At 35.6% G+C, this 26,300-nt stretch overlaps 1 protein-coding gene across 1 annotated transcript; it reads right to left on the reverse strand.

Moving 5' to 3' along the window:
- Positions 1-9,848: 9,848 nt before the first annotated feature.
- Positions 9,849-26,173, reverse strand: LOC127705983 (alpha-L-fucosidase-like). The gene is made up of 8 exons (XM_052210367.1): positions 25,629-26,173; positions 23,412-23,518; positions 21,820-21,950; positions 20,419-20,552; positions 16,610-16,707; positions 15,242-15,374; positions 11,621-11,791; positions 9,849-10,348 (listed from the first exon to the last, which is right to left on the reverse strand). The coding sequence occupies exons 1-8, from the start codon at positions 25,982-25,984 to the stop codon at positions 10,081-10,083; spliced, it is 1,398 nt and encodes a 465-aa protein (XP_052066327.1). The 5' UTR covers positions 25,985-26,173; the 3' UTR covers positions 9,849-10,080.
- Between the last annotated feature and the right edge of the window lie 127 nt (positions 26,174-26,300).

Raw genomic sequence — 26,300 nt, forward strand, 5'->3', positions numbered from 1 at the left:
ATTTCTGATAATGACACAGCGAATGTTGTCAAGATTACACATATATGTGCAAATGATGCAAGACCACATTTCTCGTCCAAAAAGATGATATTTGAATAAAGTTGCTGCCATTAATAATGCAAGGCTAAAGGAGACGTATTCTAGATCTTTCATCAGAATAGTGTTGAAGAAGACCATTAGATCTATATTTGCTGGTAATCCAAAGAAAGTATACATTGTTGAATGTTGTTTATTAAAGCTGCAATCACATTTCCATATTTTACTGCATACGGCACTGAAAGTTATGTTCAGGCTTCTAGAATCTACACTTTATCGAACATAAAACGTGTCTTATCGGATTTTAATCGATACAGCATTGATAATTATTGTGATAATGGATCTGTGTATACAGGTATTGATTGCTGTTCTATAGCAACTCAACTCTTACATAGTAGGATGGCTAATGCGCTATATACACCCGCAACCACTAAAAAAATTTCATATTCACTTAACATATGCTTATAATCCCTAAATGCATATATATATATAAATTTTAAATCGTGCTGTCATATTCATGTTTATACAACTGTGCACTACATTCGGTGAAAAGATAGATGATAATTTGAGTATGCAAAAATCATCCCTGCTCCATGTCTAAAATACTAGTTGCGAGGTGTACTGATGATTGTATAGTCATTAACTTTTAACAGTCTATATCAACCCACTAAAATTTAACATCATAAGTTTTAAAAATATGAATAATAGCGGATAGCAGCATTCATAGTCAGTTAATGTAAAATATGGACCTTTAAAGGAAACATTAAAGCACTGTACAATAGAGGCGTAAAAGGTGTTTAAGCACTACGTTGTACATTATCCAAGGATTTAAGGTAGATAGGATGTCATCCTCCATCTTGGATTTTAAAATACCAGAAAATAATCGGTCTAGATCTTAAATAAAATGTGCAAATTTTGAGAGAAGTGGGTAATTCATATGTAAGAATTTTCATTTTAATATAGAAAATGACATGTTTTATCATATTTATGGTTGTATTTTAAAAAAAACAGAATACTTTTGTTTGATTCAATTTTTTCCAACTTTGCCACATAAGGGGAGGCAACTCAACTGTAAGGGCAGATAATTCAGATAAAGTTACTTTTACAATAGAATGTGTTAGGAATTTACCTATTTTATTATGTAGCAAGAAAACGGGTCCCGTGACCCCATTTTTTCTTTTTCTTATCTGAAAGTATAATATTAGAGCTATCTTCTCATATTTTATCTCGAAGTTCTATGGTGTAGTTTTCGTTTTATGGCAGAAAATTGCGTTTTCCATGCATAATCTATACAAAATCTGTCAATTTTGCACAACCTGTAGCGTGAAAATAAGCCCCGTGACCCATTCTTTTTATTATTTTTTTCAAAAAAGCATGATATAAACTACATTTTGACAAATTATTAAAAAATTCTATGGATTATAATTTAGACACCCCATCTACCTTAATACGCAAAAAAATCCCACTTAAGCACTAGATCCAATCATGTTCTGTATATAAGCACTAAATACTAAAGCAAGTTGTCTTTATTTTTAACAGATAAAATGTTTCTAGACATGACCTGTATGGAAGCATGTCCAATGCTACGCCCTCGCCCCTACCCCACCACCTGTTTCATTCTTGTGGTATGCATGTTGTATCAGTTGTTTTTTCAGTTCCATGAAGTGTTGTTGTTTCATATTGAATACATAGTTTACTCTTTTTTTTGTATAGTCCATCAACAAGGATATCATATTTCTGTCTATTCCCCATATGGATTAGTACTGTCACAAAAAAAAACGAACACTGCTGTATTTGCTACCTGATTTTGGTAGGCCCTGGAGCTACCTTAAGATTTTAATGAAAAACGGCTAAAAGTCATTTGCATTAATTAATGTACTTAAATTTTAACAAAATAAAGTGCGTGTGTATACAAATTCAATTGCACTGCAGTATTATAATCATGTCAATTATTATATGTCACCAAAGATAAACAGTATATAAATAACTCATAGCTAAGAGGGTGGTAGAGTAGATTGTTACCCCGAGAAAACATTGTCAACTGAGGAGAAGCCAATGTTGACAATGTTTTTTCGAGGGGTAACAATCTGCTCTATCACCTTCTCAGCTATTTGTTATTTAATTTTTTATACTGAATGTTCTGTTATTATTGTCTATTAAATTTCAATCTCAAAGTAATAAACTATGACATCTTGTACATAAAAGCCATCCGATCTTAATAAAGCGCACAATTGATCAAAAGTTTTCTGAAACTGACATTAATAAGACGCTTGATTTTTTGATTGACAACATATTTGTTATGTTTGGAGGACGTTAAACAACAAACAATCGGTATTCCCATGGGAACCAATTTTGCTGATTTTCTTGCCGACTTGTTCCTTTATTCATATGAGGCTGAGTTCATACGGGAGCTTCTTAGGAAAAATGAAAAGAACTTGCATTATCCTTTTACTTCACGTTCCGCTGTAGAGATGATGTCCTCTCACTAAAGAATTCAAATTTTGGTGACTTTGTTGAACGCATCTATCCCATCGAACTTGAAATAAAGGATACAACAGATGCAGTCAGGTCTGTCTCATATCTTGACTTACTAGAAATTGACAATGAAGGTCGGTTGAGAACAAAACTTTACGACAAACGAGATGATTTAAGCTTCCAAATTGTGAATTTTCCATTTCTATGTAGCAACATTCCAGAGCACCTGCATATTGAGTACATATCTCTCAATTGATACGATATTCCAGAGCTTGCATTTCCTTTCACGGACACCATCGCGAATTGGTTGGCCGTTGTGGAATATCTGTTTCACAGATGATGACGGATATTTTACAACTGTCGTAACCACAATCCTATCCTCTTTTCCTCGAATTTGATATTAGACTTATCACCGAATGTGTACTTGCATGAGTAACACGACGGTTGCCACATGTGGAGCAGAATTTGCATACCCTGCCGGAGCACCCGAGACCATCCCCGGTTTTTGGATAGGCTTAGAGTTGCTCTGTCTTTAATTTTCTTTGTTGTGTTTTGTGCAGTTTGTCTTTTTGTCGTTTTTCGTTTTTTGCCGTGGTATTGTCAGTTTGTTTTCGACTTATGAGTTTGAATATCCCTTTGGTATCTTTCACCTCTCTTTTGAAATACACGATAATTGTCCCATGATAAATCATATCACATCTTCTTTTTATATTTACATATTAATAATGTATTTTTTTTTAGTTTTCTTTGTAACTCGCAAAAACAAGCATTCGTCCTTAATATTGAATTATATAACATATACCAATATTTTGTTTTAATGCTGAGGCGGGTTTATGCGGCGATTTTTTTCAAAATTGTTTTTTTTTCATTTTCAATCAGTTTAAGTTGTTAAAATGGATCTCCATTTGGTAAAGCGTGATAACTCAGACTTGAATCGGGAAAACTATATGTTTTATTGGTATGGCTGCTTTGCTCTTTTTTACAAGTAACCAACAGAGAAAAAAATTGAAACAAAAAAGGGGATGCCTTATAATAATATACAATTCTAGCCTTTGTATGAGGTCGATACGAGGTTATATCGACCTAAGACGAAGTCCGAGGTCGATATGCTTCTCTGGGTCGATATAACTTCGTATTGACCTCAACCAAAGGCTGCAATTTTTATATTATTAATCAACAACTATTGCATGAACAATGAAAAATTGGGGTTTTCTAGAATGTATGTTTAGTAATATGCTGTTTTTTACCTACGAAAAGCTAAACACAATAGTATTGGCTTGCAAACTGAGTAAATACAAATGTACATGAGATCAAGTTTTAACGAAGCCTTAGAAATATTCGATTAATAGTATTCATAAATATCCGTAAAGGTAGAGAATGATACGGTAGGAATATTCATTTTGTGTGTTTGATGCAGATAGCTCTTTGTTAACACCATTTTTGGTATTTTTATGAGAACAATTAATAGTAGTTGAAATGTTTTCACAATACATTTATTTTTTCAAAAAGAAGACCGAAGATATTATCAAATTGAATGTGTTAATATCTAATGTTGCTCAGTGTCAAGCGTTTATGGTATCAAATGATTCTACAAAAAGATTGTGTGCATCCTAAGCAAGGTTGTTATCGTTTGCTTTCTTTAAATTTTGGTACAGCTGATAAGGAACATTACCTTGCTCTATACATTGATTTACAGTGTCGATCTGAAACTTGTTTAACAGAATCAACTTATCTGTTATTCTGTTACGCCTTTCCTCAATTTATATAGTTCGTTTGATTATATTCTTAATCTGTTTATGTGTTCCAGTTTAGGAGGATTATTCATCTTTAACCTTATAAGAGCTTGTAAGAACTTTAAACATCGTATCATCGTTACCTTTCACTTTCTTACACGTATCTCGAACTGAATATTGCAAGGTCATTCAAGAACTGGAGAAGTAAAAACGTCATCTAGGACACAATTCGTGGCTAACCACAGAGTGAGTTACATTTATAACTTTGTATTTAATGCCTTCAAATCGTTCTTCACATAATTGGACTCTTTATCCGTGATATACTGGAAACTTCACTTTTAATAACTGCAGCTTTATTTCGCGTTCTATGGACTTTGATATTGTCTACACTTGACATTCATACTTTATAACATTAATTGAACACATTGTAAAATTGTATTTTATTTTGTATTTTCAGCTTTTTACCATTTGTTAGATTGGTTAGGGAATTAAATTATCAGCACCTGATAGTCTTATTGCTTGAGCCCAATCGTCGGTTAAACTTAATGGTCAGGCCATTACAGTAAAAAGTCTATAACTTGCCTGTTGTGTCTCACAGATACCGCCACTCCACGTCAGTTCTACAGCTACAACCTGCCTGCAAGAACGCGTCATCCCTTGACGTACAGTAAATTGACGACAACCTGTCTACACATATCCAGACAAGGAACTGCAACGTAGTATCGTTACAACTGTTACAACAACATTACGCAACACAGCTTGTGTGTACCAGGCAGCAAACCGCCAACGTTTGCAACAGTCTATTTTAATCTTACTATCCGTTAGTTGATTAGGAAACATGGTTCTGATCACGCAGAACGCCAAGATGACCCCGAGCGTCAAGAAACAAAACTCCAAACAGACACGGAGCTGAAAATGGATGCCGGACAGCCTGTTGACAATCCGTCGAATGTAGAGGAAAATTCCGAGACTAGGCGAGTACGTGACCTCACGGAAAAAGGCCAGGGAGCATTCACAGAAAAACGTGACAAGTTCTGTCAGGAACTAGAGACCCTCTGGTCTGATATAGAATCCCAGTTATTGGAAGTCACCATGCCACCTAACGAGCTCCAGCAACTCTTAACAGCACAGGACAAACTTGTAAAAGCCTGTACTAACTATCGTAGGCTCACAGATGAATACCTGAACTTTCTGAAAAGGACCAGAACATTGGACAGTCTAAAGGACATAGACGCATGTAATCTCACGTTGGATATTCTACTGTCCAAAGTGGACCTGGCAATAGAAACATTGCACGAATATTGCATCGCCCTGACCAAGGCTAAATCTACTATAACAAAGACCTCAAAGAGTAAGAAAACCTCGCATAGCGGCAGCTCTAACGTGTCTGACATGTCAAGCCTAGCACGGAGGAAGCGTGCCAAAGCAGAGGCCGCTAAATCAAAAATATCCTTTGTCGAACAACATGCACTTATCCTACAACAGGAGGCAATGTTAGATGAACAAGCCCTGTTCAGACAAACTGAAATTGAACAGGAAGCAGCACGCAAAAAGGCTGAAATGGAGCAAGAAGCTGCACGAAAAAAGGCTGAAATGGAGCAAGAAGCCACACGCAAAAAGGCTGAAATGGAGCAAGAAGCCGCACGTAAAAAGGCTATAATTGAACAGGAAGCCACACGTATGGAACAAGAAGCCGCGCTTACAAAGGCTGAAATGGAACAAGAGGCAATACACAGAAAAGTGCAACTAGAACAAGAGGCCATACGCAGGAAGGCTCAAATGCAACAGGAGGCCGCACGTGTAAGCCGAGAAAAAGCCGAGCTGAAAGCCAAGTTAAACCTTCTCGAAGCACGAAGAGAAGCTGCAGCCGCCGAAGCCGAGGCTCGTTTCCTGGAATACGATGGCAGCCAAGCATATAGCGATCTCCCTGACGAAACAGAAGACCCGCTCCAGCGTGTGCAAGATTTCGTCAATAAACATCCTGTACCATCTGCTGTACAGGAAGTAACAGGACCCCAAAAGATAAAACAAATTCCTGTTAAGATTGAGCTGAGTCATGAAGCAACAGCGTTCGTGCCATCTGTGGCACTGAACTTGCCGCCACAGACATCTGCTGTTTTGCCTTCCGATACTAAGTCACCGGAAGTTACCTTAATCCCAGATCTGGGAATAGTAACCGGCATACAAAAACTAGGCCTTTCAGAAGAGATCCCTACTGAACACCAAAAACAAGGCATAATAGAAGAGACCCCTGTTGCATACCAGCAACAAATCAATCCTACGTCGGAGATAGCCAGATTTCTCCTACGCAAGAACCTGTTGTTCTCCCGGCTAACAAGCTTTAACGACCGGGCAGAATCCTTTCATACATGGAAAGCAAGCTTTAAGAACGTGACCGACGAGTTACAAGTTTCTGACTCTGAGCAGATTGATCTTCTGATCAAGTGGCTCGGTCCAGAGTCTGCCAAACATGCCATGAGTATAAGGGCATCAAATGCCAACAACCCAACAAGGGGCCTACACAGACTATGGGAGAGACTGGACGACCGATATGGTGCTCCAATAATGTTGGAGGCGTCTCTCGTCAACAAACTTGCCAACTTTCCAACACTGACAAATAAAGACAACTCACTCCTGTACGATTTGTCAGATATTATCTCAGAAATAGAGTATCACAAAGAAAATCCCAAGCTGGGATGTTTGCTAGCTTATTTCGACTCTTCGTCCGGGATAAATCCAATTGTAGAAAAACTGCAATACGGACTCCAAGAAAAGTGGATAACAAGGGCTTCAAGATACAAGTCTAAACACGAAGTTGCCTTTCCGCTTTTCACATAATTCTCTGCCTTCATCAGGGAAATTAGCAAAATAAAGAACGATCCTGGTTTCATCTTTGGGTCAAAAGTCACACCAAATACAAAAGGTGCTGCGCCAAAGTTCACACCTCAGACCTACTCTAAAGTCAACGTCCATAAGACGGATGTTGAACAGCAAACTGGAGACAGCAGTCAACAACAAGATCTGTGTATCCTACACAAGACAAAGCATCCCTTGAATGAATGCCGAGCGTTCCGAGCCAAGTCAATTGAGGAACGCAAAGAACTGTTAAGACAGAACAATGTGTGCTACAAGTGTTGTGAGTCAACCACACACAGAAGTCGGGACTGCAACGCAAGTATAAGTTGTAATGAGTGTGGAAGTCAACGACATACCACCGCACTTCACATCACTAGACCACAGCAACCTGCAAGTTCTCAGTCTAGTTCGCCCAGACAAGCCTACGGCGGGGAGCCAACAGACTCGGCTGAAATCAAGTTAACCTCTGTGAGTTCAACCTGCACAGAGATCCACAAAGATCCTAAGAGTGAGAAATCTTGTGCCAAGATATTACCTGTGGATGTGTACCACAAGGACAGGACAGACAAAATTATCCGGATGTACGCCATCATTGACGACCAAAGCAAGCGGTCTCTTGCCTCGCCTGAATTCTTCAGTCAGTTCAACGTTCGGGAAAAACCTGAAAACTACTCTCTTACAACATGCTCCGGCAGAGTAGCTACTTCCGGGAAAAGAGGAAAAGATTTCGTCTTAAAATCTGTACATGGTGACGTACAATTTGATCTGCCTACATTAATTGAATGTAATAATATTCCCAATAATCGAGACGAAATTCCTACTCCTGAAGTCGCAATGTATCATCCTCATCTAAAAGAACTCATAGGAAGCATTCCACCGATAGAGGAACGTTGCCAAATTCTACTCTTAATTGGAAGAGACCTTATAGAAGCACATCACGTCCTTGAACAACGCCTAGGACCATCCAGAACTCCATTTGCCCAAAAATTGAAACTACGCTTGAAGTCAACACAAAGATAACTAACGTTTCAATCACGAAACCAGAACAACTTCTCAACGCCTCAAGACCGGAAATATCCGTCAAGGACGAAAATCCAATCGCTGGTGAAGAAAACTACCAAAACTTAAATTCAGATATGAAGGTTGCAAAAATGCACTCCATACAAATCCTTGAGTGTGCTGGATCTAGTGCCAAATCTGGTAAACTCAAGAATTTCTCTAAAGGGACAGCACTCGTGTCACTAAAAGCAGAATCTGTGACTTCTATAGAAAATTCTATGGATAAAGAAAATTTCATTCCGAAATCAACAAGACCTGAAGTTCATGGAGAGGCAATCAGTCGCATTCACAAATCTATTCCGAAAGAAGGACCGATTGCCAATTTCAATCTGCCTGTGAACAATCAACATCTACTCCGAGTAGGAAGCAATATCGCAAAGTCTAACTTGGAAATTAGTGAAAAGGAACCAGTGGTCTTATCTGGACACCATCACAAAGCAACACCCTTTGTGGGACATTACTACGACAAAATCAAACATCGAGGACGCCACTTTACAGATAGAGCGACTAGATCCGCAGGATGGAACGTTAGGACGAAAAGCTTAATTTCGTCTGAGACTCACAAAGATGTGACATTTCGCCAAATCGGACGAGGACCAAGTATCAACTCCCGTCATACTTACGGGAGGATATCGCCGTCTTACAACGTTGGAGAAAACAGTTCCTATTATCGATACAGCAGTAATAGAACATTCTACAGAACACAACAATCTCATCCGAGACATCCTTTTTCTAAAGGACACGAAACTGTGCCAAACCCAGTTTCCCGTGGAATAAATTTATTCAGGAAACTTTATAGTGAAAAGTCGTAAGTTGAGACCTGATATTTCTCACACGACCAATAGTGGACATCTCACCTGTACATATTCAATTTATGTTGGGATTTATTTATTTATCTTATGTTCATATGCGATTAATTTATGGAATAGTGATATCAGATAGACATCAGACAGGGAGTATTCTGTTACGCCTTTCCTCAATTTATATAGTTCGTTTGATTATATTCTTAATCTGTTTATGTGTTCCAGTTTAGGAGGATTATTCATCTTTAACCTTATCAGAGCTTGTTATAAGAACTTTAAACATCGTATCATCGTTACCTTTCCCTTTCTTACACGTATCTCGAACTGAATATTGCAAGTTCTTCTCATAAATGGACTCTTTTTATCTGTGATATACTGGAAACTTCACCTTTAATAACTGCAGCTTTATTTCGCGTTCTATGGACTTTGATATTGTCTACACTTGACATTCATACATTATAACATTAATTGAACACATTGTAAAATTGTATTTTATTTTGTATTTTCAGCTTTTTACCATTTGTTAGATTGGTTTGGGAATAAATTATCAGCACCTGATAGTCTTATTGCTTGAGCCCAATCGTCGGTTAAACTTAATGGTCAGGCCATTACATCTGTCCTTGTCAACATGTCTTTCCTGATTTGTTTTAAGATTTCAATTTATTCGGTTTAGGTGACTTCTATTTTTTTACACAATAAATAATATAGTCCTAATTCAAGTGGACTATTTTGCATTGGGTGATACAAGTGGCATCATTCGTGATCATACATATGCCCTGTGTTCTTTTGGACTAATTATACAAATGAAAATGTGACACCTATAGTTTTTTTTATCTATGAACATTGTAGAATATTGAACGTATACATGAACATAAAATGTAATATAATTATAATAATAAATCTTTAATAAACAGGTTATGATTATTTTTTTAATATACCATCTATTCAAATTAGAGAAAAAAAGATTTAAGTAGGTACATGTAGCATAAAGGACAACATGATGAAGACTGTATTTTAAAAACAATAACAAAGACTTGGAAAAAAAGTTATACAAAACTGAGGATGTTTAACTGGACAAAACATTGAAAACATGTTATTCAAATTTAAAGAAATTAAATTTAGAATTGTTTTTGCAGTCCAGATATCCTGAGTACCCATGCATCTCGATTCGGTAACATATTAATAGGTATTGCTGGTATAGTAACATTAATTCCTCCATATTCGTTTGGTCTCCAGGAAAAATTGGCATCATAACCTAACATGTTGATAACAGTTGTAGTTGAGGTCTGAATTTTGGATCCAAGGACTAACGTGTTGTTGTATTTCGGCCAGGATAGCATGATTGCATACACGAAAACATCTGATCCGATCTTTTTGGACGTGTACCTGTAAAATGTATATATAATATTTTCTTCTGTTAATGATGCTTGCAAGCTTTCAACTATTAAATCAAATATCATCTCGATGTATAGCGTTTATTGCGCTGACGCAACGCAACGTTGAACAATTATAAATCAATCAATTGAAAAAGCCTTTTGACATAGGTATTTGCCTTTATGTTTCCAGTTTTATAGCATAGTCCAATCCGAAAAAAAACAGTCATTTAGACAACTTCCTGTTTGGGTCAACAGTCCTTGAACAGGTAAACAACAAAGTTCATCAGTAACGAGCTGAGGGAGGGAAAAATTTAGAAAGCGATCAATACGAAACTTTGATAGATTATGATCCACTTTTTCGAAACTCAATTTATAGTCAACAAATATTTTGTTTGAAGTATTTACGATGTTTTAAACAGATCTCATTAAAAAGTATCATGCATGGTGCATTGTTTAAACAGGGCCCCAGATAGCTTCAACTGGATGAAAAAGTTGTGTAATTTTAGAACTTATCGGAATGGAATAAATAGCGATTAGGTGTATTAGTTTACAGAATACATTTGTGATGGAACTGATATAGCTATATGTTTGCTTATTTCAAAATTGCTCAAGGCCAAAATGAAACGTACATATTACCTGAGATTACTATGACACAGTCATATAACTTAATCTCATAGTGTACCTTACATAGGCAAGGACCGTCGTCTTACCTGTGCAAGAATGTCAGTGTTTGTTTTACTGTTATAACATATTGTATACAAAAGACAAAAGGGGGAGGCATAAGCACATACATGTAAAACTTTAACACAACCCCATTTTGTGTCTGTAATACCTCAAGCAATCTGAACCATATCGGTTTAGTTTGTCTTTGTTTATACGTCCTATTTCTCGGAGAGTTTGGCGATGGTGGTTATTTTTTTTTTATCTGTTGTTATGTCAAATATTTTGATTAATTGCTGTTCATTTTTTAGTTTTCTATTGTTATTGAAATTACTTAAAAAAATATGATGGCATAATAAATCAAAATGTGTTTAAAGTTATTGAAATCTCGAAAAACAAAGAGATTACTAGTATCTTTTACATTGTTAAAATAACTAATGACAAATTGACACAGTAGTGCGCATGTACTTTATTTGGCCATTTTAACTTTTTTTTATTCGAGCGTCACTGATGAGTCTTTTGAAGACGACACGCGCGTCTGGCGCAAAAACAGAATTTCAATCCTGGTATCTATGATGCGTTTATGTACGGAAATGTTTCAAGGGGTAGCTAAATTTCTTACCAAACGTCTTTATTCACAGTGTCATTTTGATATAGCCAGGGTCTAGAACCATAAATGGCTTCTCCGTTGACTTCAAGCCATCCACCGAGTTTTAACAAATAGTCCTGATATAATGGAGAGATTGTCCCTTCTTTGGTTATTCCGATATTAATCAATATATTTCCATTACAACTGAAAAACAGAAATTTATCATTTGTAACCTTATTGTATACTAATATTATTCGTAACATAGTGTGCTAGTGACCTAATGCGATAATTTTAATATAAGGGCCAGTAATTCCATATTGGGTGAGAGCAAGGCTTGAATCCACATATGGAATTTACTGACCCATATATATCGTATTAGTTCACTAGCACGCTGTGTAACGAATTTATCTTACATGTACCGACTATCTTACCATGTAGTATTTGGACTAGTGGCGAATCAAAGTGATCACGTCTACTACTAGCAAGTCAACCCCATATGAAATATACACGGTCTCCACGCAGTTGCTTTAAACCAGTCATATTTCTAGATATGTATTTGAGGTAAGATAAAATTTCTTACAGTTCAAATAACAGTATTTTTTCATGAAACTTATTGCATGTTAAAGTGTCTTGACTGTCACTATAAAGGGAGGTTACAATGTCCAAAGGGTTCTACTATATATAAAACAAAATCTAGCATTGATATAATAAACACCAAATCTCATCTTCTAAAACAGAAATTATGAACATTCACTTATCACAAATAAGACACCGCCCATTCCGATTTTGCATGTAAGAAAATGTTTTTTTTCAAGGGAACAAGAATGTTTTTCAACTTAAACCGAAAACCAAGCTATTCTTTTTTTCGAAAATATATTGCCATGGAACATTTTTAATCAACATTTGCTTGAACAAAACAATGTTCGACAAATTCTAAGAAAAAAGTATTGACTTTAAGAAGTAATATTTGATTGAACCAATGGACAATACAGACTCATGTTAAACATGAGCAACACGACGGGTGCCAAATGTGGAGCAGGATCTGCTTACCCTTCCGGAGCATCTGAGATCACCCCCAGTTTTTGGTGGGGTTCGTGTTGCTTAGTCTTTAGTTTTCTTTGTTGTGTCATCTGTATTATTATTTGTCTTTTTATTTTTGGCCATGGTGTTGTCAGTTTGTTTTCGATCTATGAGTTTGACTGTCCCTCTGGTATCTTTCGTCCCTCTTTAAAACCTTACAGACTAGCAGTGGTTGCCTTATGTGTTAAACCTGACAGACTAGCAGTGGTTGCATTATGTGTTAAACCTGACAAACTAGCAGTAGTTGCCCTGTGTTAAACCTGGCAGACTAGCAGTGGTTATCTTATGTGTTAAACCTGACAGACTAGCAGTAGTTGTCCTGCATTAAACCTGACAGACTAACAGTGGTTGCCTTATGTGTTAAACCTGACAGATTAGCAATGGTTGCATTATGTGTTAAACCTGACAGACTAGCAATAGTTGCCTAAAGTGGTAAACCTGACAGACAAGCAGTAGTTGTACTGTGTTAAACCTGACAGACTAGCAGTGGTTGCTTTATGTGTTAAACCTGATAGACTAACAGTGGTTGCCTTATGTGTTTAACATGACAGACTAGCAGTGGTTGCATTATGTGTTAAACCTGACAGGCTTGCAGTGGTTGCCTTATGTGTTAAACCTGACAGGCTTGCAGTTGTTGCCTTATGTGTTAAACCTGACAGATGATCAATGGTTGCATTATGTATTAAACCTGACAGTAGTCGCCTAAAGTGTAAAACCTGACAGAATAGCAGTGTTTGCCTTAAGTTTCAAACCTGACAGACTAGCAGTGGTCGCCTTATGTGTAAAGCCTGACAGATAAGCAATGGTTGCATTATGTGTTAAACCTGACAGACTAGCAGTAGTTGCCTTAAGTGGTAAACCTGACAGACAAGCAGTAGTTGCCCTGTGTTATACTTGAAAAAGTATCAGTGTTGCCTTATGTGTTAAACCTGACAGACTAGCAGTAGTTGTCCTGTGTTAAACCTGACAGACTAACAGTGGTTGCCTTATGTGTTAAACCTGACAGTCTAGTAATGGTTGCCTTATGTGATAAATCTGACAGACTAGCAGTGTTTTCTTAAAGTGTTAAACACGACAGACTAGCAGTAGTTGCCTTAACTGTTAAATCTGACAGACTAGCAGTAGTTGCCCTGTGTTAAACCTGACAAACTAGCAGTGGTTGCCTTACGTGTTAAACCTGACAGATAAGCAATGGTTGCATTATGTGTTAAACCTGACAGACTAGCAGTAGTTGCCTAAAGTGTTAAACCTGACAGACAAGCAGTAGTTGCCCTGTGTTAAACCTGACAGACTAGCAGTAGTTGCCTTAACTGTTAAATCTGACAGACTACCAGTAGTTGCCTTGTATTAAACCCGACAGACTAGCAGTGGTTGCATAAAATGTTAATCCTGACAGACTAGCAGTGGTTGCCTTATGTGATAATACTGACAAACTAGCAGTGGTTACCTGTGTTAAACCATACAGACTAGCAGTAGTTGCCTTAATTGACCTGACAGTCTGGCAGTGGTTGCCTCATGTGATAAACCTGAAAGACTGGCAGTGGTTGCCTAATGTGTTAAATCATACAATCTAGCAATTGTTGTCTTATGGCATATCCTAATTTTAGAAAACTTGGCGTTGATGGCAGATCTCTGATAATTTCTGTTTTCTTATTCACAACTAAGCATTGGTATAATAAAATTAACGGTTCCAAGTTTACAGCACCAAGACGTGCATTTATACAATAAATGTAAGTTCAGTGATGCCCGAGGTCAAAATAATTGGATATTCAAAACCGAATATGTATTTTGAAGAGCTGATAAAACCAAAAAGGACAAAATGTAAAGCCAAATTTAATGCATGACATATTGTGTAAACACCAGTCTATTGTCAATTACCGTATGCTACATTCTTTATGTCTTTTTGTTATTTTTCTCGTTGGGTCACTGTCTCATTGGTGTATACACTGCATCACCTTTTATTGATACATGTATGCACACTCATTTGACACATTTTAGAAACTGCGACACTTTCTTATCGATTGAATCTAAACTCAAAGATTGTAATAAAAAATGTATATATTTTGTGTGAAATTACTATCAATTGTTTCAATGGGAATGCATTCCCCTCTTAACAAAATAAAAAATATCAACATAATCGATGATTACCTTTTTGAGACCAGAAAATTGTATAAAAATCGAGACGACTTGCTCTTTATTCAAACAAAACTAGTCAAATCTTAAACCGGATATTAATCTTTTTGGTAAAAAATATTTTCCTTTAATTTCAACCTGAACAATCGGCCAAAATGGCGTGCTCGAAAACTTGTCTGTATAACATAGGTAGATCTGATTTCGGGAAATGTGTCGTGCTAAGGACTATGTGGAGGACGTTAAAAATTAGTGATTGGCTTAAAATTTTGTATATGCATGTTTTTTTATCATTGATTTTTATTTTAAATTAATCGCAATACTGATTGTGTCCATGATTTGGTCCTCTATTTAAAAAAAACTTATTCTTCTTACCTAATCTTTTGAATATGATATTGTCGAGTATTATCTTTCAATACAAATATAAAATATGAAAAAACGCACCTGACTGTTTGAGCGACCTGTGTCAAAAGCTCATTTATAGTAAAATAGTCCGCAAGTTTAGAATTCCTTCTGTATCCAGCAGAATGTTTATCTATTGTCATCACATTCTCCCATTTTCTCTCATGTAGTACCTCTGTGTAAAATAAGTGAAATACATGACTTAATTGTTTAGTTTTCAAAATTGAACTACAAGTATCAAGTGCCTTAAATTTCACAAATGTTTCTATTGTTACGAAAACTAAGAAACGAATGTGTGCAGTAAATTAAATTGTAACAATGCGTCACATGTAGAAAAGTCCACGAGTACCAGTCCTGATAGTTATCACGTGATGAATTCAGAGTATAAGGTAAACGCTAAATATGTGGCGTAATATCAAGCATATTCAGGAAAGTGGCGTGTTATGTGATTTGAATACATTGCATTCTACTCTTCTGGACCTGGTTGCTCATCTGTTGGATAAATTTTAACCTCGGATTATAGATCTTAAATATCATACCCGTTGCTGTTTTCTGTCATGTCTACGTTGTTGTACTGTTTTAATAAGTTTTCATATTTATTGACCAGACCGTTTTACTAGGATCAGCAAAAAAGTGTTGATGATTACTTTTTATTTTGATACAAATGAACATTCACTGAAATTTTAGCCATAATTTACGTAACCAATGGTTAAAAAGCATTAAACGACATAGTTTTATCCCTTGGTTACATGTACGTTGTCCTATGTTAAAAAATTTAACTCTGGTTTATATTCATGCGAAAAATGAACAAACGGTTCCTGGTGTTGTACTGCCGCACACATCCTTACTGCAGGGAACTTAACTTAAGAAATCATCTTTATATACCTTCATTTTTTATTATGACACTTGCATAATGCATTGTATGCGTGTACTGTTTTGTTTGTATACTTTGTTATAAGTGAATTATTGCCCTAGTATCCTTGTCATTTCTACCCACTGAGGGACCTTAATTGGAATAAAACGTTTTGTTTTGACCTATACAACACGCAAAGTTGGATTTCGTAACGCGCAAATTAACAATTTATTGTTCAGGAAGACATTTTATCTTAGTTGGTCTCATTTTTAAACTACATTGTTAACGTGCACGATACTGCCAATATCATTGTCGTTTTTAACTCATTGACAACCATGGATTGATTGGTTGAATAAATGTAGTTTTTAACGTCAAGTGGCAAATATTTCATGCATATTTAGGACGAGCCATGGATCGAATCCGCAATCTCGCCAAGTTTCTTTGAGTAAGGTGCATGTACCGCGGCATCAAACCATCGAATACGATTGGAAAATTATTTTTTTTTTTTTTCAAAACTCGACAGTCTAATTGGCTAATTATTAAAATCAAATACTTACTTGGATTAAATTTGTCTCCACAATTAACAAACCCTCCATGTTTACATTTGTCATTGAAACCCCATCTATCATTGGTGACAACATAGTCTTTAACTGGACTATAATGTTATAATATAAAAGCACATTAGTATGCATGAAATATTTACTTTAATCCTTATATTTTAACTTGTCATTTTTATTTTACTTAATCTTGATTGATGTTTAAACAAACATACGCTTGCGACAAAAAAGGTAGACAAAACAGATTTGATTATATATTCAAGCACAAACAACTAAGAGACCCTTATTCTCGATTAAAAAACTGTTTATTAGAAGATCCGTTCGGTTCACTTCAGGCATTAGGTAGAGTCATATTATTAATAAGTAACTCGTTCGGTTCACTTCGGGGATTAGGAAGAGTCATATTATTAATAAGTAACTCGTTCGGTTCACTTCAGGGATTAGGTAGAGTCATATTATTAATAAGTAACTCGTTCGGTTCACTTCGGGGATTAGGTAGAGTCATATTATTAATAAGTAATTCGTTCGGTTCATTTCGGGGATTAGGCAGAGTCATATTACTAATAAGTAACTCGTTCGGTTCACTTCAGGGATTAGGTAGAGTCATATTATTAATAAGTAATTCGTTCGGTTCACTTCGGGGATTAGGTAGAGTCATATTATTAATAAGTAATTCGTTCGGTTCATTTCGGGGATGAGGTAGAGTCATATTATTAATAAGTAATTCGTTCGGTTCATTTCGGGGATTAGGCAGAGTCATATTACTAATAAGTAATCCGTTCGGTTCACTTCGGGGATGAGGCATGGTCATTGTGTTTTCAGTATCACTTCGTTTTGAAAAAAATATGACACTCAAGTGATACATATTTTAAAAAAGTTATAAAACGCAACCCAACGACACAAACAAGAGTGCACACGTTGAAATGTCTCGCCTTCTTTACTTATTATTAATATTGTGTTGAAGGTCCAAAATATAAAGCTTTTCTACAACTATCACATCAATTTAACATGATCCAAGAAAATGAGATCAAGGTCAGATAAACAAACTAAAATAGGAAAACTTAACATTGATCAATGAACCATGAAAATGAGGCCAAGGTCGGATGAACGCTGCCAGACAGACACGTACACCTTACAATCATTACATGTTTTAAATATAGTTTACATTTTGCATATAGTATCTCAGATACAAACTAAAGCAGGAAAACTTGAGATTGAACAATGAACCATGAAAATGAGGTCATGGTCAGATGATAATTGCCAGACAGACATATACACCTGACAATCATTCCATACACCAAATATAGGTGACCTATTGCTAATAGTATTAGAAAAACCGACCAAAAAACAAAAATTTAACATTGAGCAATGAACCATAAAAATGATGTCATGGTCAAATAAAACATACAAGACTGACATGTACATCGTAAAATATTTTCATACACCTAATATAGTTGACCAATTGCATACAGTATTAAAACAACAGACCAAAACACAAAAACTTAACTTTAACCACTGAACCATAAAAATGAGGTCAAGGTCAGATGACACCTGCCAGATGGACATGTACACCTTACAATCATTCCATACACCAACTATAGTATACCTAGTGCATACAGTATTAGACAAGAGTGCACCACTGAAATGTCTCGCCTCCTTTTCTAACCATAATGATTGTTATTATATTGATAGTCCTAAATATAAAGCTTTACTACAACTATTACATAAACTTAACATGATCCAAGAAAATGAGGTTATTATGTGGTAATAAGCATTGTGTATAAGTTTCATAACATTTGGTTGAGGCAAACTAAAGTTAGAGAACGGAAACGAAAAATTCAGCAATTTTTATGTTTATAAAGGGGGCATAACTGAAGAACGGTATAAGTGACCCTACCCATGTTCAAACTCAATCTGTGTTTTGTGGTAATAAGCATTGTGTATAAGTTCATAACATTTGGTTGAGGCAAACTAAAGTTAGAGAACGGAAACCAACTTTGGGACGTACAGACGGACAAGGGTAAAACAAAATGCCCCATCCTCTGCGGCGGGGGGATTGGGGGTAAGGGAGGGGCATAAAAACAGACCAAAACACAAAAACTTAACTATAACCACTGAACCTCAAAAAAATGAGGTCAAGGTCAGATGATACCTGCCAGCTGGACATGTACACCTTACAATCCTTCCATACACCAAATATACTAGACCTATTGCTTATAGTTTCTGAGATATGGATTTGACCACCGAAGCCTTGTTCACTGATCCATGAAATGAGGTCGTGGTAAAGTGAAAACTGTCTGACCGGCATGAGGACCTTGCAAGGTACGCACATACTAAATATAGTTATCCTATTGTTTATAATAAGAGAGAAATTAACATTACAAAATTTTTTTTCAAGTAGTCACTGAACCATGAAAATGAGGTCAAGGACCATGGATATGTGACAGACGGAAACTTCATAACATAATGCATCTATATACAAAGTATGAAGCATCTAGGTCTTCCACCTTCTAAAATATTTAGTTTTAAGGAGTTAGTTAACGCCGTCGCCGGATCACTATCCCTATGTCGAGCTTTCTTCAACAAAAGTCGCAGACTCGACAAAAAACAGACCAAAGCACAAAAACTTAACTTTAACCACCGAACCATGAACATGAGGTCAAGGTCAGATGAAACCTGCCAGTTGGACATGTACACCTTTCAATCATTCCATACACCAAATATAGGAGACCTATTGCTTATAGTATCTGAGATATGGACTTAATCACGAAAACTTAACCTTGTTCACTGATCCATGAAATGAGGTCGAGGTCAAGTAAAAACTGTCTGACAGGTATGAGGACCTTGCAAGGTACGCACATACCAAATATACTTATCCTGTTACTCATAATAAGAGAGAAATTAAGAATACTAAAAATCGTAACTTTTTTTTCAAGTAGTCACTGAACCATGAAAATGAGGTCAAGGACAATGGACATATGACAGACGGAAACTTCATAACATAAGGCATCTATATACAAAGTATGAAGGATCCAGGTCTTCTACTTTCTGAAATATTAATCTTTTAAGAGATTAGCTTACGCCGCCGCCACCGCCGGATTACTATCCCTATGTCGAGCTTTCTGCGACAAAAGTCTTAGGGGTCATATTAATAAGATTGTATAACTTTGCAGTTTATTTGTAACGTTTTGTCAGCCTCATTATACATTTGTATCTAACATAACGATTGATTCAATGGATTTGTATAAAATTACCATACATAAAACTTTCGTTCGATCTGTATTAATTTTCTGCTGTTCCCCTTTAAACAAAGCCATAATAAATGATCCTGTTGGAACAAATATTCAGTATCCTTTATCTCCATTATTTCCGATCAAACAGTAATGTGTTCCAAAGAAAATAATATTCCAAAATATTTGTTCCATTTGGAACTAATATTTATGAATTAAGTTGGTGACCTAAATGAGTGCCCAATGAAAACACGACAAAAGTAATCAACATCATTCAATCAACCTTCAATTCAATGCACATTCCAACCAATAGAATGACTTGGAGAGATGATAATATAAGATAATATGCCTTCCCTCGTTGCAAAATGTTGATATATAATGTAGACATTTTTGTTCATTTAATACATGAAAATGTTATCGAAAAAATAAAGATAGTCATGCATAATTTCACCAGTTTGTATGTTTTACGACAATTGTCATACCGTAAATCATTTTTTTAAATATGAAGTGGTCAGGTATTTCTTTTCTAATGATACCGTACAAGTCTCTGGAAAGTAAGAAATAGTTATGTTATCGTACCTGTCATTATAGAGCCAAGCAAGAAAGTTTGTTGAGTTCCAGTACGTGTCATTAGCAACCCAATCACCATCTGACCATATTATTTCCGGTTTGTACTTATTGACGATCTCATACAGTTCTGGCATTGTTTTAGCCTACAAAAGATGAATCATATTACCTGCTCTCGCTACAAAATATGTAGACATGGGACTGCAGAAAATAAAGAATGGCTTTTTTGTTCAATAGATTTGATTATTTTCTGATACAAATAGCTAGGAACCATGATAATAACGGAAATACAAAATCATGGTTTTGTTCGAAATGAAAGAAAATAAACGAACAAATCAATGAATCAACAATGATGGAAAATTCATTGATCCGAGTCATTATAATATCGTATTATGGTCCGAGTTTTCCGCGTAGTCTACACCAGATTGTTATTCAATATTGCAAGTTCGGGACAAACAGATCTAATTTTTCTGACCAAATTATTTTTCTAAACTTCAAACCAATAAATATATATAAATTAAACTTTCCAAACACGCGTCGAGTTAATATGAAGTAATAGTAAGAAATTATAAGCCATCGTATGATTCAACAATGAAAAAAACATACTGTGTTGTCTATATAAAGCCCCGTTATGAAAAACAATTCAAACGAGAAATCCAATGATTATTCAAAACGTATTAAAATATGTAGTCCTATAAAGTAACTGGGTTATTGGAGTAATGAACTAGAGGATAAGTAAACCTCTGGAATATATGGCTGCCTACAAAACACGTGAACATGTTCTTCGTTTGTTAAGGATGCTCTCTTTGAAGCAGAATTCAAAGTTAAAAACGAACTCTTTTTAACATTTTGTTCTGATGTTGTGATGTTACACCAATGTCGCAGGTTAGGGGAGGGTTGGGTTCACACACATGGTAACTCCTCAACATTCTATATGTGCCTGTCCTAAGTCACGTGCCTGTAATTCAGTGGTTGTCGTATGTTGCCGTTTATCTTATTTGTTTTTCGCGTTTATTGTTAGTCATAAATCAGGCCGGTTTTTTTTTCGTTTGAATTGATTCACATTGTTTCACATTTCATTATGTCGAAGCCTTTTTTAGCTTACTATATGGTGTGTGTTTTGTTTATTGATGTAGGCCGTACAGTGTAATATAGTTGATTAACTCATCGTCTTTTGGTTTCTGTTGGGTAGCTGTCTTATTACCAATTTTGCCACATCTTCTTAAGGCATTAAACCAGATTTTTATACACATATAAATATGCATGTAGATATCAAACACTAAATAGTGTAAACATGTTTCTATATCATTTTCTATTTGAAAGAAGCTTTGTCTATACATGTACCGTGAAAGTGAAACTGTCTAAACGACCTTGCGTTCAATTGTGCAGATGGTTTTAGAAAAAAAAACTTACAGCAACAAAATTTTGTGTTTTGAAATCATTTGCCTTATCTTGCAAATAAAGTCGATTAAACCACTCAAATAAGGAATGGTAGAGTCCAAAATGGATGTCTGTATTCTCCCTAATGGCGTCTGCAAGCTCACCTAAAATGAAAGAAATCACACACAATTTAGAATAGATTAATGTAATAGTTTCATTTTAAGTTTACAATTGGAATTTCTAACAGTTGACGTCGTACCACGGTTCGTTAAAAGTTTAACTTGTTCCACAGTCATCTATAATCAATAATAACTACTAATGTATACCCATACCAAAAACAATACGAGACCTCTCTTACGTCACGTGTATGTTTTTACAGAACAATTATTTATGCAGTTTTGATGTTAAACTTTGTCGGTTTATGAATGAAAATTGTTGAAATCTATGATCAAATTTAATAGTACCTTACTTCTGGTGTATTAACAGATGATTATACAAAACAAACGATTGATTGAATGATTGGTGTTTGCTTAACGTCCAGTGGCAAATATTTCATGCATGTTTAAGACGAGAACAAATTAAAAATAAATACAATAGTTAGGTTCTGTAATAGAGGCAGTCCGGCTTAATGTCAAGGGAATTTGAACTGTAACTTGAAAATGAGGGTATATTGGATAGGTATCGAAATTTTGCCTTGTAACAGGCCACCTGTGGACTACTCAAATAGTTGTTACAAATGTTCTTAACGTGTAGAGAGCGTGACACTTTCTCTACATGAGGCATCGTATTTAATGTCCACATTCTGACCGGACGTGGTTGCATACTTATACATCCAGCACAGCCAAAAGTACGCCCCTCTTTGGCAATGGTAATAATTTGTGGTGTGTCTACTTATATTGTTTTGGACGGAACAGCAAGCGTTTTTTTTATGTGCAATTGAAAGAAATAACCACCAGCTGATTTGCAAGATGACACTTCCGACATCTTCTTTTATTTTCATGTAGACATACAATTTAAAATAGCTTTGTGTTGTAGCATTGCAAGCTCGAGGCCAGACATTTAGTCTTATTTACATTATATATGCTTGGGCCAACATCTATGCTATTTCAGTTCTAGGACAAACAATTACTAACACTATCTATATAAAGACCTACACCCATGCTGTTCTATTTCATGGACAGACACTAACCAACTATATCTTGTTTAAGGCTACATCCATGCTGTTCCAGTTCGTGGACTGACACTTAACCCTCTTGCTGCCGGAGGGACACATGTGTCCACACGGGTTGTGCCGGAGGGACACATATATATATGTCCATGTTATAATTTATGCAAGCTACGCATCATTGCTGTATGACCCCCCTGTTTCTCTTTCAATTAAAATACCGAAGATTAAACAGTGTAACATTTTTCTTCAATGGGTCCAAAATATAACGGTCAGTATGGCATGACGTCATATATTGAATGACGTCATTGTTGGGCATTTGACGTCACAGACGTCGATCTGTCGTATGTTCTGGCACACGAAATGCAACATTGAAAAACAACTGGCAGCAAGGGGGTTTTAATAATATCCCTTTCGGGGCCAACATCCATTCTCTTTCAGTTATTGGGAAAACACTTACCAACAATATCTCTTTTGGGGCCGACATCCATACTGTTCCAATTCCAGGAATAATTGGAAGGCCACATGGTATAACCTTCATGATGTTTGGCCGTTAATACTACATACCTGATATGAAAATTAATATCAAAATAGAAAATCTATGAACAGAGATCGGAGCTGCAGTGTCAATGAAAAGGAAATACACGTAAGAATCAAGGAGAGTGTTTATCTTTTACTACTATGGGGTAGTTTAACAACATTTCCTCCAAAAGAGGGTCCCGATAAAATTGATTTTAGGTTCCAAAATAGAACATTTGTTTTCAATACTACTAAATTAAAAGTACATTATTGTCCATTTATTATAAATCAAATCCTAGTAGAAAAAAGTAGTACATTAGGGGAACATCTCAAGAGTTTCCAAATTTAAATAATTTTATTATACTTCACGTTAAGATGCCAGATTTTGATTGGCTAATACGAGGGAGATAATTTACTCTATCCCATGGCTCAGCGGGAGACAATTTTTTGAATGTCACCCTCTCGTGCAGACCAATCAAAAATTGATAATTTAAAGTACAATGAAGTGAATTTACATCAATATTTTTAAAGACCATGCTACAGTTCTACCTTTGGCCTCAGAACACTTTCATAGACTGTCAAAATAAAAAAAAACATCTTGCTTCACTTTTGTTGTTTTTTCTTATAACTGTAACGTTATACATGACGTTATAGTTAAAAGTACTTTCAATTTAAAATTCAAAAGACAATAATGATAGAACATTCAGTATAATAAATTAAATAACACATAGCTGAGAGGGTGATAGAGCAGATTGTTACCCCGAGAATACATTGTCAACCGAGGCGAACAATCTGCTCTATCACCCTCTCAGCTATGTGTTATTTATAAAGTGTCGCCTGAACAACGCAAAAAGCATATAAAAATAAGGGAAGTTTATTTTTATTTCAGAAACACAAAACGCTTTTGATTTGTATGTACTTAGGTTATGACAGGCTTAAAAACTTGTCCAGGTTTACATGTTTATCTATATTCAAAGAAATGTAGACTTAGTCGAAACGCGGTCATTTAAACAATTTATGTACAGCCTTAATGTTTGTAAATGTAATTACAATGTATATAGAGCTCAGTAGAAGTATTTGATAGTTTTTCAAAAGGGTCAATATAATGATTTTGATTACGTCTAACGATTTTTTATGAATCAAGCAAGCCAGTTAAAATATAAGAACATCAATATATATGCAATGACTGTAGACGACGGGATGTTACAAAATTCAAGGCCATGTTTTAAATAAAAAAGTATGCATACAAATGCACGAAAAACACAAAAATGTCAGATAAAATTCAGAAGGGATATAGTTACGATACTGTTGTCGGGTCATTAAAGATGGCATTTTTTGGAATTAATATTGATTCACTCATAGGGTCTTGGCATAGGAAATAAATACATTTAGTCTAAAACCAGTTGTTTGCATGATACGGGTTAATGTTCTTCTCGTATATTTTATGATGGTATAATACTAAACCCCTAACTGGAGGGATTGTGCTTGATTTTCATATGATGAAGACATAATCTTTCAATCAGTTAAATTGAGGTCTGGAGCTGGCATGTCAGTAACTGCTAGTAGTCCTTTGTTAATTTATGTTGATCATTGTTATTTTGCTTAGTTTCTTCTAGCTGTTACCTATTCCAACATCGGTCTCGAACTTCTTTTTAACTGAGTTTTACTGTGCGCATTGTTGTGTGTTTGTTTATTCTACATTGGCTAGATGTATAGGGGAGGGTTGAGATCTCACAAAACGTTTATGCGCCTGTTCCAAGTCAGGAACCTCTGACCTTTGTTATAACGTCTTGTATGTTTTTTTTTTAATTTTTGTTCATTAATATGTTTCGGAGTTTAGTGTGACGTCCATTTTCGCTGAACTGGTACACATTTTTGTTTAGGGGCCAGCTGAAGCTCGCCTGCGGGTGCGGAATTTTCTCGCTGTGTTGAAGACCCAATATAGTGGCCTTGACTGTTTTCTGCTCTTTGGTCTGGTTGTTGTCCCTTTGACACATTCCCCGTTTCCATTCTCAATTATAGTTATAGATTTTCCATTTGCAATAACTTGAAATAACAAATTACTTGTTTTGAACATAATAGTATAGTTATTTTGGGGGATACTGACTTTCAGTAGCATTTCTTATGTTCTATTCCTATATATATACATTGTACTTACTTAGCTCCAGAAAGTTTCAACAAATTAGCCCATTCTTTTGCATCGAAAAACTCTGCTGTTAATTGTGATGCAAAATCTGCGTAAGTAAAATCGGGTCGATAATTCTGTTTCATGAATTTTACTAGAATAGGACTTTTCCATCCTAACCACTGCTCCACGAACCATTCAGATAAGATCGAAGGAACTGAAAACACACCATAATGAATTAGAATACCAATCTTGGAATCATCGAACCAGCCCGGTAGTGGTCGTGAGTCTATCGACTCCCAGTTCGGTTCATATCTTGTACATGATGTATAAGCAATGCAAACGAACAGTAAAAAAGAAGTTACGTAAAACCCAATTCGTATATACATGTTTTAACTAGCAGCTGTGTAAATGTTGCCTTGTAGTCAGTCCACCATAAGATTTCACCAACGACCACAATTATCCTTCACAAACGACTACAATTATATCCTTTAGTGGAAATATGAAAGTATTAATGCCTTTAAATTTCCTGATCAGGACAATGAAATAGCTGATATGTAAACAACTAAAAATAGCACGAGTCACATGAACATAATTCAATAATAAAACAAGAAATCAGTTAAGCATAACAAACTATTTAAATCTAAAATTTGCTTTAAAAAAATCGATGAAACATCAGGTAAACTTGACACTATGCTTTAACTT

The sequence above is a fragment of the Mytilus californianus genome, unplaced genomic scaffold (assembly GCF_021869535.1).
Source record: "Mytilus californianus isolate M0D057914Y unplaced genomic scaffold, xbMytCali1.0.p SCAF_6, whole genome shotgun sequence".
NCBI lineage: Eukaryota > Metazoa > Mollusca > Bivalvia > Mytilida > Mytilidae > Mytilus > Mytilus californianus.